This window comes from Callionymus lyra, chromosome 2 (assembly GCF_982586985.1).
Source record: "Callionymus lyra chromosome 2, fCalLyr1.hap1.1, whole genome shotgun sequence".
In the NCBI taxonomy this organism is placed as follows: domain Eukaryota; kingdom Metazoa; phylum Chordata; class Actinopteri; order Syngnathiformes; family Callionymidae; genus Callionymus; species Callionymus lyra.
The window spans coordinates 18,175,178-18,188,328 of record NC_141819.1 but is presented as its reverse complement, the minus strand read 5'-3'; the positions used below and the strand labels follow the sequence as shown (position 1 = coordinate 18,188,328).

The following is a 13,151-nucleotide window of genomic DNA, read 5'->3' as shown; positions in this document are numbered from 1 at the left end:
TTGAAAATAAATATAAACTTTTTTTTTTCCAAAGAAGACAAAAAGTCCTTAATTAGTATTAACTTATATTTGATGGACTAGCCCTCGAGACAATCTAAAAGAAAAACCAAAAATCCTATTTGGTCCTCACCAAAATCATTTATATCTGTACGATGTAAAATGAATGAGAAGGATTTGTAACCGTTTCTTTCTCTCTCTCTTTCTCAGTCCCTTGATCCAGGTCAACAGTTCACATGGGAACACTCCAACCTGGAGGTCAACAAGCCAAAGAACCGCTACGCTAACGTCATTGCTTACGACCAGTCACGAGTGATCCTCACACCTGTGGATGGTGAGACAGGTTTTTTTCACTTTGAAACCAAGTAAAGGCTGAAACATCCAGGAGTCAAGATGATCAAACACAACAATACAGTGTGTCAATCATCTCAGTAACTTGGGTCTTCTAGATGAGAATTATTTTTCATTCAGTCGTAGTTTATTACACAGGTCTTTTATACATACTTGGCTCATGTTTTGTGTCTCTAAAGTGAAGCTTTCCATATGGTTCAGTTTATTTACTACACTAGTTCACTAGTGAGCATTATTATTATTGTTATTACTCTTTGTGATTTACTAGTATACTAGTTGGATCATTTTTATTTGACTAGTGAACATTCACAGTATAACATGTGAACTAGGACGGTTAAGGGAACATTTACTAACTAGCTAACATTTTGGACCTCACTAGTTAACTAGTACATTCAAAACACGCGTAGTACTACTAGTAAACATGTAGTAAGTAAGTAAGTAAGTAAAGGTTATTTGTAAAGCGCCTTTCTAGACCAGGGTCTAGCCAATAAAAAACATTACACGGTTAAAAAATATACTTAATAGATCAAGACACATAAGACAAACACAGTAAATAAGTAAGTGATTTTTATTTATATAGCGCTTTTCCAGACCAGGGTCACAAAGCGCTTAAACAATCAAAACAATACTCAATAAAGTATATACTTTAAAGGTCAAGATAAAACTGATAACACAACAGGAGTAACAGAAAATCAAGGAAAAGCCTGAACAAATAAAAACGTCTTAAGATGTTTCTTAAAGGAGTCAGTAGATCCATCAAGCGCAAAGAGAGAGGAAGAAAAAAAAAAAAAAACCTCAACAGGACTACTTCAGTAGTTAAAATGTACTAGTATGCTTTTTAACCTTCACTTGTTCAGAAGTAATGTAATACTTTGTGGACTTAATTTAGGTTTAACTAGTTAACACAAGTTTTTGAAACCCACTAGTTAACTAGTTATGTTTTTGACATTTGATATCAACGATATGGAATAAATAGTCACTTTCCATTGACTTCACAATTCATCAAGAGAGTTGTACTTAACTTGCATGTCGTTGACAGGAGTCCCGGGGAGCGACTACGTTAATGCTAACTACATTGACGGCTACAGGAAACAGAACGCCTTCATCGCTACACAAGGTCCACTACCAGAGACCCTCAGTGACTTCTGGAGGATGGTCTGGGAGCAGCGGACTTGCACCATCGTCATGATGACTCGCCTCGAGGAGAAGTCCAGAGTAGGTTTTTATGATCTTTTACATTAGAAAAGAAAAACAACCTGTTACACCTGATGTTGCTGATGTATATGAACAAATGATTTAAATCAATACCTGTGCATTTGAAGGTTCAAATGGATGTAAATAGGTCTGATGCCATCAAATTATAAATGATAAATGCATTTATCTGGTGGAATCTAACCCTTTTAAGGTCATTATGTAGAGTCAAATGTATCTCATATCTGTGTTGTTCATGTCACACAGTTCAATTTATCTTGAAAACCTCAAATGTTTGCAGGTGAAATGTGACCAGTACTGGCCCAGTCGAGGTACAGAGACCTATGGAATGATTCAGGTGACCATGCTGGACACTATGGAGTTGGCCACCTACAGTGTCCGAACCTTTGCTCTCTATAAGGTAAGACATTACTCATGGTTCAATGTTTTGGTTTGAAAATGGACAAAGAAAGAAACAGAGTAAGAATCCATTCAGTGTCCTGGTAGAGTAGAGGAATGTAAAGAAATAAGATAAGGTCCAAACCATTTCTCTCGTAAAGCTGTAAAAAAAATACCCACATAAAAGATTTAATTAATTGATTTGCTGTTGTTTGCACAGGTATTTTTATTGCATTTTATAAATGTATGCATCATTTCAAATTACCTTTTTTATTAGACTGAGTGCTATACTGTAAAGAAGTACTGTATGAAAGTATATATATATATATTTTTTTTAGCACTTATAGTAACAAACATTTATTGTAGCATTGAGTTATTAGTATCCATTTGATTGAGGGTTTTACTGCCAGACAAGTATTTACAGCTTCTCATGTGATAACTCTGATATAGAACGGCTCTAGTGAAAAAAGGGAGGTCCGACAGTTCCAGTTCATGGCCTGGCCGGACCACGGCGTGCCCGAGTATCCCACACCCACACTGGCCTTTCTACGTCGAATCAAGGCCTGCAACCCTCCAGACGCCGGGCCCATGGTGGTGCACTGCAGGTGAGAAGAGGCTTCCACCTTCGACAAAACGAACATTTCCAAACATGCGTTTACACTCCTGGTCCTTCCTTTCAGTGCCGGTGTCGGTCGGACCGGCTGCTTCATTGTTATCGAAGCCATGCTGGAGAGAATGAAGCACGAGAAGTCGGTGGACATTTACGGTCACGTGACTTGCATGAGAGCCCAGAGGAACTACATGGTGCAGACGGAGGATCAGTACATATTCATCCACGAGGCTCTGCTGGAAGCTGCCATGTGTGGCAACACTGAAGTTCCAGCGCGAAACTTGTTCGCCCACATCCAGAAACTTACCCAGACTCCTTTGGGAGAAACTGTCACTGCCATGGAGCTGGAGTTTAAGGTAGGTTCACTTTTTATTAAAGGGTTAAACTGATTGTACAAGTGACCCGGGACTAGCTAAACCAGGGGCCTGCACCCCTTATTTGGAGAACGAAAATAAAATATCATTATTTGAACAAATAATACCCCTTTCATTTACATTTATTTTACTTTTTGAATGAAAACTTGTACAGTGGAACAGTTAGTTAATCTGACTTTTAAATATAATCTGTTTATTTAGTCATTTGTTGTTTGTTTTTTGTTTTTTTACCCTGAAATGTCTCTGAAGAGTAAAAATGAAGCATTTTCTATCACAATTATTTGTTGAAAATTTTAAAAAAAATCCTATTTAATATTGTTTTGGCCAAATAGAAAACTTTTTATTTTTGTTTTAAATGATTTATGAGAATAACATGCATTATAACCTATCAACTGTGTTAACCGCAGTTTATCAGTCAGACAGATTTGAGTGAGTGAGTTTTCCTTTGGGAGGAACGCTCCACAAATGGCTCTTAACCCGTTTAACCCTTGTGTTCAGGGTCAAAGTGACCCGAAAAATGAATTGGCAGAGGTCGTTCACCTCGACCCATAGTCAACACAAGGGATACCACAAACACATTTGTTAACCGGCCTTTGGGTCACTTTGACACTGAAATAACACAAGGGTTAAAAGTACCAACCCCTGAGCTAAACAATTCTTCATGCTAACTTGGCACTGGAACATTTATAAACATTTTTGTGAGGGGATTTTGTGAGTGCTATGTAAATAAATCAACTAGTTCAAAAGAACTGATAGACATTGGGTACTGATCCGTCAAACGTAATCCTTACTTGAAAATGTCAAATGTGAACAAATACTTCCTTAAACACTGTTATTTGCATTGAAAGCCTCACTTTTGGCCCCTGTACTTTGGCCATGTAAGTAAGTAAGTAATTTTTATTTGTATAGCGCTTTTCCAGACCAGGGTCACAAAGCGCTTAAACAATCAAAACAATATTCAATAAAGTATATACTTTAAAGGTCAAGACAAAACTGATAACACAACAGGAGTTCCAGAAATGTGTCTCTGACTGTTTTTTTGTTTTGGCCTGAACTTCTATCTTGAATCAGTTACACTTTTACTCCCCAGTCTTCATCTTCATCTTGTTTATTCTCCAGAAACTGGCCAGCTCTAAAGCACATACCTCAAGATTCATCAGTGCCAACCTGCCATGCAACAAATTCAAGAACCGCCTGGTGAACATCATGCCTTTCGAGTCAACCCGCGTTTGCCTGCAGCCAATCAGAGGCGTCGAGGGTTCGGACTACATCAATGCCAGCTTCATCGACGGATACAGGTCAGCCAGTGGAGATAAAGACTACCTAAGACAGCCCCCCCCCCTCCCTTATTTCAATTAATATCTCAAAATCTACACATGTTACTGTTTTCTCCCAATTATAGATGAGTTAGAATGCAGTTTCATACACTGTAATTTACCATTTTGTGTTCTTTTTGTGTTGGGTAAATCCTCCAAATCCGGTTCTCTAATAAGATATCTGCATCAGAATGTCTCCTTGCTAATGTTGCAGTATCTCTATCTCTTACTGGAGCCTCACAATAACCTAACGTTATTTACAGAAAACACTCCTAGAGCGATAGTAAAAAGGTGTTTCTGTCACACACCACAGGCAGCAGAAAGCTTACATGGCCACCCAGGGTCCACTTGCCGAAACCACCGAGGACTTCTGGAGAATGCTGTGGGAGCACAATTCCACGATTGTGGTCATGCTCACTAAGCTGCGCGAGATGGGACGGGTAACTCAGCGAATTTTGTCTTCCATTAGGACAGTGATGTGATAAAATGACTTTCAGATTGTTTTCAGCGTATGAAAGAATCCATAGTTGAAATTAAGTTAAGCTCATTTTCTGACAAGATGCTGCTCTCCTATGCTTTAAGATTATATAACCTTTAAGTGTTTTATGTAATAGAATTTTATCTCTTTTATTGTCAACATTAATACCATTAATTCACAGTGCAAATTTAGGTCCTGATTTTTGACGTGTGTAAATGTTTGCCAGTCATGTCTGGTGTCATTAAAGAGATTATAATGAATTATAACTTAGATATTCACACGTTTGACACAATCCTCACAATTTTGTTACATCACTTCCAGCTTCGCACATCCCAACTCAGAATTGACCTTCAGGAATAAACCATGAACTTGACAAATTCTTGACCTCTTCGCGTGACGCTCGGCTTCTCTCTCTTCTTCAGGAAAAGTGCCATCAGTACTGGCCAGCTGAGCGCTCTGCACGATACCAGTACTTTGTCGTGGACCCCATGGCCGAGTACAACATGCCTCAGTACATCCTGAGAGAGTTTAAAGTGACAGACGCCAGGGTAGGTTTTCCTCGCCGGTGCTGGGACATGGTGTCACCTTAATTTGAGGGGACATCGGCGTGACTCAGGGCTACCTTTCTGAAAAGAGACATTTCCATCAACACGCGATTGTTCATTTTGTTACACCAGCTTCTAAATAGACTTCAATGTCACTTTCTTAGCACGTAAATATTTCATGTTTTTACATTTGTATTTTCATGCTTTTATCGGTGCAACCTGTTTATCTTTCTTTCCCGGTCAACTCACCAGGACGGCCAATCGAGGACCATCCGGCAGTTCCAGTTCACCGACTGGCCAGAACAAGGCGTACCAAAAACCGGAGAAGGCTTTATTGACTTCATTGGCCAAGTTCATAAAACAAAAGAGCAATTTGGACAAGATGGTCCAATTACTGTGCACTGCAGGTGTGTGTGTGTGTGTGTGTGTGAGGGACAAGTGTGGAGATGGGTCTCCTGTGATGATGATGATGATGACCAGTAATGTCCTCCTCATGGTTGCAGTGCTGGTGTTGGGAGGACTGGGGTGTTCATCACCCTCAGCATTGTCCTGGAGAGGATGCGGTACGAGGGCGTGGTTGACCTCTTTCAGACAGTTAAGACACTCCGAACACAGAGACCTGCCATGGTGCAGACAGAGGTACGACACATTCTCAAATAGGTTTGCAGACACCGAAGTACTAGTTATTTTCAAAGTAATCTATTTCATACAATTACCATCTTATTATGATGGATTTGGTTTTTTTTGCCACACTCTTAATTATTAAACAATCAATGTTTGATCTGTGTATTAAAGAAATACTATTTATCATCCATAATAAAATATAATTAAGTTATTTCAGTGTGTACAAATTGTTGAATTGTTGAAGTGTTGAATTGCTGGGATCTATTTTTCCTTAATCAACTATAGTCTTACTTCAACTGTATAGTGTCTTGAGATAACTTTGTTATGATAAGACACTTTAAATAAAATTGAATTCAATTGAATTCAAACTGATGGTACACCTTTAGGTCACATGGTGCACGTTGAGTAGCATGTAATGTTGGTGACCCTTGCAGTAGAGGAAGTGAAAACATTTTTGTATAATATAAATTACGATTTAAAGAGATTTTGATGTAACTATAGAATCAGTGATGTTTTTTTTTTATTCATTTTAATTAACTTTGCTTATGCGATAATATAAAAATGTAAATATAAATATAAAATATATACATAAAAATATAAAAAGAACCTGATAAAATTATGATTATTATGTTGACAGCAATATTTTGTCAGTTTTATTTTCTCTTTTTTGAGAAGAAGAAGTTGAAACAATGCTTTGCAGCCCTGGTGGCTTACCTACAGTGAAGAGTCTGAAGAAAGAGGTTCAATCTCTTATGTTAATCACTGCATCGACAACTATTTAAACTTTTTTTAGTTTTTTTTATTTTACTTAGTAAACCATCTACAGTTAGTGGTTCAGCCCCAAACAGATTTCTGCAGAAGCTACTCACAACATGTTCATGCTTTATAAGTGAATAGGTTCTTTTTATATTTTTAAAGTCAAATTAAACTTGTTTTTTTAATGATCGTTAGCAAAACCACATATTTTTTATTTTGGTTTGTTATCCATTAGGGGGAGAGCTATGTTTCGTTTGTGAGGAATGATAACTTGACAAACGACAAATCAACTGTTCATGAAAATGGAAACACATCAAAGAAAAACAATTAAGAGTTTCAGTTATTAGAGTATGAAAGTTAAACTCTTAAAATATTTTTACAAGTCTCACTTTCTTGATAACAACTTGTTAAGTTGATGTTATACATTGCACTGGTTTTATCGTCGTCACCACGATTTATGTGAGAGAAAAGTGAATCTATCATGATGATGATGCTATATCTAATAATTGTGGATCCACACTTCCTGTTCCAGGACCAGTACCAGCTGTGCTATCGAGCAGCTCTGGAGTACCTGGGCAGCTTCGATCACTATGCAACATAACCTCACCAGGACCGTCCTCGACCAGAACAGTTTTTTGTTTTTTTTCTCTGAGCAACATCGTGTCTGCCCGATCAGTCTGACACATGGGTGAGAAAGCTGAGAGGAGGAGGTCTGATGAGAGGGAGGACCGAGTGTGAGACTGAGGGGATTGGACAATACACTGTTGAAGTAATGTCGAAACTCAGCCACAGACTGTAAATCCTCTTGAAACCCAAACACTGAATTTATGCTAATGACTGATCCCCCAGCCCACTAACCTGGCTCACCCTGTATCAAAAACTATTTTTCTGCTACTTTCATTTACTCTGTTATCAATATTTTTGTTTTGTAATTACATGCGTTGGTTATGACATATTTGATTATCATTTACTTATCTTTTTATAGTAGCACTAAGAACATATATTGATATTTTCCATATATATCTGCTCAGAGAGTACATACTCACAGCTGCTAATCACTTTTTATACCGGAAATATTCTATTCTGTGCTCGCCATTACATTGTTGGGGTTGTTTTGGATTCATGTGGGGTCACTCTTTCAATCTTAGCCTCTTGTAAAATGGGATGAAATGATGAAAATGTGAAATTATGTAAATGCTAGAATTATCATTTAAGGTCCATTTCGTGCCGTGTGTTTGAATAAGACTGCCAAAGAATAGAAACACTCAGAGCCTGATTTACGAAAGAAGAGAAAATGATTTTACTTTATTCTGTGTTAGTTTTGCAGGGGATATGCTAACGATAACAGTGTGAAGAACATCTTTAAGATTGATTATTCCGACAGGTGTTCAAGTGAAATACATCTCGTCGAGTCAAGGCCCGCCTCTTATGCCTCAAGACATAGATACTTTTACTGTGAAAACAACACTCCCTCCATTCTTACTTCAACTCCCATAATGCGCTGCAACAGTTGAACTTGTTACAGGTCAATGTCGGAACAGAGAAAAATTCCTGATTTCATGTTCAGAGTAAGTGGTAAAGACAGACATTGATAGAAATATTGTGTCATTGCAAGAAGGGTTGGACATCGTTTGGATTTATCCATTTTGGAATCTTCACTTACATTTTAATCTTATGAAGTTTCATAAAAACGTAAAGCTGCCGTGGATGTGGATAATAATTAATTGAAAGAAAAGCATTTATCTATTTATCTTTTTACATAAACTTAAAAAACAACAAAAGTCGTTGTTACACACAGATTTTAAATGTCGATTCCAAAGGAATTTCGAAATGTGTTTTCCACGCTTTGTTTGTTTTGTCCACCCCTTCTTAAAAGTACTCAAACAATCTCATTCAAAAAGACGTATTAGATAATAAAATTGCCTTGTATAAGTAGGAAAGAGGTGTTTAAGGGTCGAGGTTTTATATAATCATCAAATATTTTAGGTTATCTTAATCAATGACGAGGAACAAAAGATATCTTTAACTACATTTTAAAAAATGTACATCAATCTCTCACCTTTATTTGGTAAGATACAAGGTTGCTTAAATATTTATACAAACCCAAAACTATGTCTCCCTTGGAAATCTATGAGTGGGTAAAAGATTATTTTATGTAAAAAAAAATATCCAATTGAGACTGTAAACATATATTATATCTATGGTTGGTGGGGAAAATCATTTTATGTAGTCCATAGAGAATATTTATTGACATAAAAAATGATGTGTGTTAAAGTCTCTCAGGCTCAAGTTAATTTAAAAAATGTCCAAATATATGCGAATAAAGTCGAATAAAAAGTGTCTCATGTGGCTGAAAGAAGAAAAACTTGATCCCTTTTTTTATTATTTTGTTTGCATTTGTTTAAGACGCTCCTGAAATCACAATGGATCCCCATTTTGTTCATCACTGTGTTTCAGAAGAACAGACACAAAGTCTTCTGTGATGTGTCTCTGTGCGTCACACAAGGAAGCAGACGGTGCTCCGAAATGTTTAAAAAAATCTTCATTCCACGATGGGTATTATCAGGATTATTTCTGTATTTAAGTTGTTTTCTATTTGTTAATAAAACAATCAGAACTTGAAAAAAGTTTCAAATGTGTCTTTTTTTCCAGGTATAACTCAAATGTGTACTTTTTTGTGGCATTCTGTGTCAAACTTTGTTAGTAAGTAAGTAATATTTATTTATATAGCGCTTTTCCAGACCAGGGTCACAAAGCGCTTAAACAATCAAAACAATACTAAAAAAAGTATATACTTTAAAGATCAAGATAATACTGAGAACAACACAGGAGTTCGAGAAAATCAAGGAAAAGCCTGAACAAATAGAAACGTCTTAAGATGTTTCTTAAAGGAGTCAGTAGATCCATCAAGCACAAAGTGAGAGGAAGATCGTTCCAAAGCTTAGGAGCAACAGCCTGAAAAGATTTCTCTCCTCTGGTCCTGAGCCGTGTGCGTGGAACCATCAGTAGATTCTGATCCACAGACCTCAGAGCCTGAGCTGGGGTGTAAGGCTGGATCAGATCAGTGATGTAAGGAGGAGCCTGACCATGAATAGATCTGAAAGTAAGAACCAGAACTTTAAAGTTGATCCTGAAAGAAACTGGAAGCCAGTGAAGAGTTTTAAGGATGTTAGCAAGCGTGTGATACTCTTCGTCTTTGTGTAGAAAAAAAACATCCCAAAACTTATTTAGGGGAAAACGCCTGATTATATGAATTGTCATTGCCTTCTGAATGTAATGAATAAATACCTAAATAGTAGAAAGGTTAACCTTGGAGAGAACTTTCCACTCGCTCAAACAATTACACAATATTTAGTATTTCTGCCTCTTATTAAACACAAGGCTCTTCAACAGCTTAGATTAAATAAAATACCATCAGTGAGGAGACTTCCTCTCGTGACATAAATGTTGCCTTGGTTTTTTACGAGCTGCTATATTTCTATAAGTGTGCCTGTGCTCTGATAATGAACGATCAGTCATCTTGGTCTTCTCTTATCTTCACACAACAGGCCTGACACTCCAGGCGTAAACCACGCGTCCCGTTTAAGACACAACCCTGCTGGTGGTCCGCCAGAAGCCTTTGACTTTGCAGAACTTTTCAAATTATACCAAATAATTCTGTGTGTTTAATGATCGCACTTAAGCTCGTGTTGCCGCCCCTGCTGTGTCAACATCAGGCACTTGTGACAAACAACATGCATTACATATAAATACTGAGGTGGTGTTTCCACATGGTGATGAATTTACATGAAGAAACGCTTATAACCATATTAGAAAAAGTAATCTTGAGCCCGAGCAACACTTATAAACACGTCTATCGTCACGAGCTTATATACAGTACTTGCCCTCAAGCAGTGTCGGGTCTGTAGGAAGAAGATAACTGCGGATGACTCATAGTTGCTGGTGCAACATATTTCAGATTTAAGTAAGATCAAGAACGTCATATCACAGAAATGATTTATAGTGTACAGAAGATACAAACCGGTAAGAAAATCTCACTTTATAAAACATACAAAATGATCTATCAAGGCAGCACCCAATGGTGTGTGTCTGTCAAAGGAGCAAAATATTGTGCAACTTATGAGGAAACTCATTGATCTAGTTTTCAAGCTGTGTACATACAGATCTTTACTGATTTACTCTCTATGTCCATGTGTTTGTGCTAATGTTTGTGTGGATGTTTTAACCAAATGATAAAATGTTATACTGAGGATGGATTAGCATGCGATTTTGATGAATGAGGAGCCTTGAAAATGAGTCATTTGTCTCTATATCATGCACTGTGAAATTACACTATTACATAAAATCTATAACTGGTTTTGTTAAGTTTTCATGACTCAATCAGCGTAAAATTCTTCTATTTTTTAATTCTGTCCTCTGTCCCGTGCCATGCCTGGTGTGTCTTTACTAAACGCTCCATGCAGCAAACTGGAAAAATGACTGGTTTAAAAAAGGAATCTGTCCAACAGCTGTCTTCTCGACTCGTGCTTGGTAACTCTGGAATATTAGGTGAGTAAAACAAAGGTGTTGTACTTACTTTTCATAAAATATATTCCAAAGTTTGAAAGCGAAGGTTCTGTTTGATCAATTCCAAGTTGAGGTTCACTGTCTTCTACCTTATTTTGTTATTTTAATATTATAATTTTTGTTTCATATTGTATCATAATGATGTTATTTTGCTGAATTCACATGGCCTCAGTAACACATTTCACTTCATTCTCACTGGCTGGAATGACAAAAACGAACCTTGAGTCCTTGAATAGCCTCCATTAAAACCTGATCATTGTTCAGTAGAACACAAGTTTCTGCTGTTTTCATTGCTTCACTCTCTTCTCTCGCTTCTCCTTTCTCAGCAGCCCATCTGATCCCCAGTGTGAGTAGCCTCCGCTCAGCCATGACAGCTTAACAAGAATGAACACTTATTCAATTGAGCCCTTCTGCAGCGTTCATAGGCAATTTCAGCTGCTGCTAGATAAGGAGATGACGCTATCTAAGATACGTAATGAGAGGAGGAAACAACAAGGCAGCGGCATCAAGTAGTCTCTGAATCTCTGGGGGATCTGTACGAAAAAAGTGCTGCAGGATTTAGTTAAAATCTAGCAAAACCTTAGACTAAGACTCTTATTTAATATAAAAATGCAAATGTAGTTAATTAAATAGGAAACTGTTAGCTTCTTAATATATAATAAAATATAATAAAATATTGGTAAATAAATAATTGTTTTTTTATATGGTAACAATGCTTCAAATCAAGAAGGAAACAATGCAAAAGCTCTATTATTTAAGAGTTAGATGTTAATGTAAAAAAATATTTTGATGAGAGTCACAAGTTGGCGTTAACAGTCACTAGTTGATGTATGTCACGCAACATCATGTAAAAAATGAATGAATATGATGTGAACATGTCTATGACTGTGACTCTCACCCGATTGAAATGGAATGGCCTCCGGTTGCACTCGGAAAAAACATCCTATTCTTCAGAATGATGTTCTGAGTCAGCTCCAGTTGCGTTGGTGATTAATTTTGTAGTTATGTTCTGGGATGTATTTACCTTCTTAAAAGCTGGCAGGAAGGTCAAAATAAAGTGAGACACCATTCAACCTTGTCACCCTAAAAAAATTGTGTCCTTTCATTTCAAAAAGTTAAATGTGACAGCCTCACAAGTTCACGGAGTGTCATAGTCAGTTTAGAAACCTCACTCCAGATATGAATTACAGTTTTAAACATTATTTTCTATAAATGTAGGCAACTACTTGACATACGTTTTAAGTAACACTTAAAGTATACCTGAAGTACATTTGAAACTTCAAGTAAGCTTTGAGTACACTTTAAAAGGCAACTAATGTGAAAACCCAACTCTCCTGACTCACATGTTTCAAATGTTGAAGTCTTCCTCTCCAAGATGCAGTAAGTCTCTCATCATGACCATGTTTTGAACTTATTACTTTATAAAGTTACGAGAGCTCATTCCATTATGATGTAATGATAGCTTCACTCCTCCTCCAGCCAGCCGTAATCACGTCCCGCTTTATACAACGAGTCCTTTGGAGACGGATGCTTCCGGGGGTTGATGACGTGCAGTGACAAAACCTTAATTCTTGGGCAGAGCGGGCGTGGTTATAATAAACAAGATTTTATCTCAAAGAAAACTAAGCATTTTCTGTGGGTGGGGCTTAAGCACATTTTCTAACATAAATTTTAAGAGAGTTTTGTACAAACAGACACTGATGATACAATCGATGGTTCCTCGCACACGGTTCAGGACCAGAGGAGAGAAATCCTTCCAGGCTGTTGCTCCTAAGCTTTGGAACGATCTTCTTCTCCCTCTGTGTTTGATGATCTACTGACTCCTTTAAGAAACATCTTAAGACGTTTTATTTGTTCAGGCTTTTCCTTTATTTTCTGGAACTCCTGTTGTGTTATCAGTTTTATCTTGATCTTTAAAGTATATACTTTATTGAATATTGTTTT

At 37.1% G+C, this 13,151-nt stretch overlaps 1 protein-coding gene across 7 annotated transcripts in view; it reads left to right on the top strand.

Moving 5' to 3' along the window:
* The window catches only part of ptprfa (protein tyrosine phosphatase receptor type Fa), an 89,346-nt gene extending 80,078 nt beyond the window's left edge, over positions 1–9,268 (top strand). For all 7 annotated transcript variants that reach the window (XM_087783823.1, XM_087783828.1, XM_087783826.1 and 4 more), the window contains 11 exons: positions 208–331; positions 1,388–1,563; positions 1,841–1,960; positions 2,389–2,543; positions 2,619–2,904; positions 4,042–4,220; positions 4,552–4,678; positions 5,139–5,264; positions 5,514–5,668; positions 5,765–5,900; positions 7,174–9,268. In XM_087783823.1, the coding sequence (XP_087639949.1) occupies positions 208–331; positions 1,388–1,563; positions 1,841–1,960; positions 2,389–2,543; positions 2,619–2,904; positions 4,042–4,220; positions 4,552–4,678; positions 5,139–5,264; positions 5,514–5,668; positions 5,765–5,900; positions 7,174–7,242 (1,653 nt within the window). In that variant the 3' untranslated portion in view covers positions 7,243–9,268. The remainder of the gene's footprint in view (positions 1–207; positions 332–1,387; positions 1,564–1,840; positions 1,961–2,388; positions 2,544–2,618; positions 2,905–4,041; positions 4,221–4,551; positions 4,679–5,138; positions 5,265–5,513; positions 5,669–5,764; positions 5,901–7,173) is intronic.
* Positions 9,269–13,151: the final 3,883 nt, after the last annotated feature.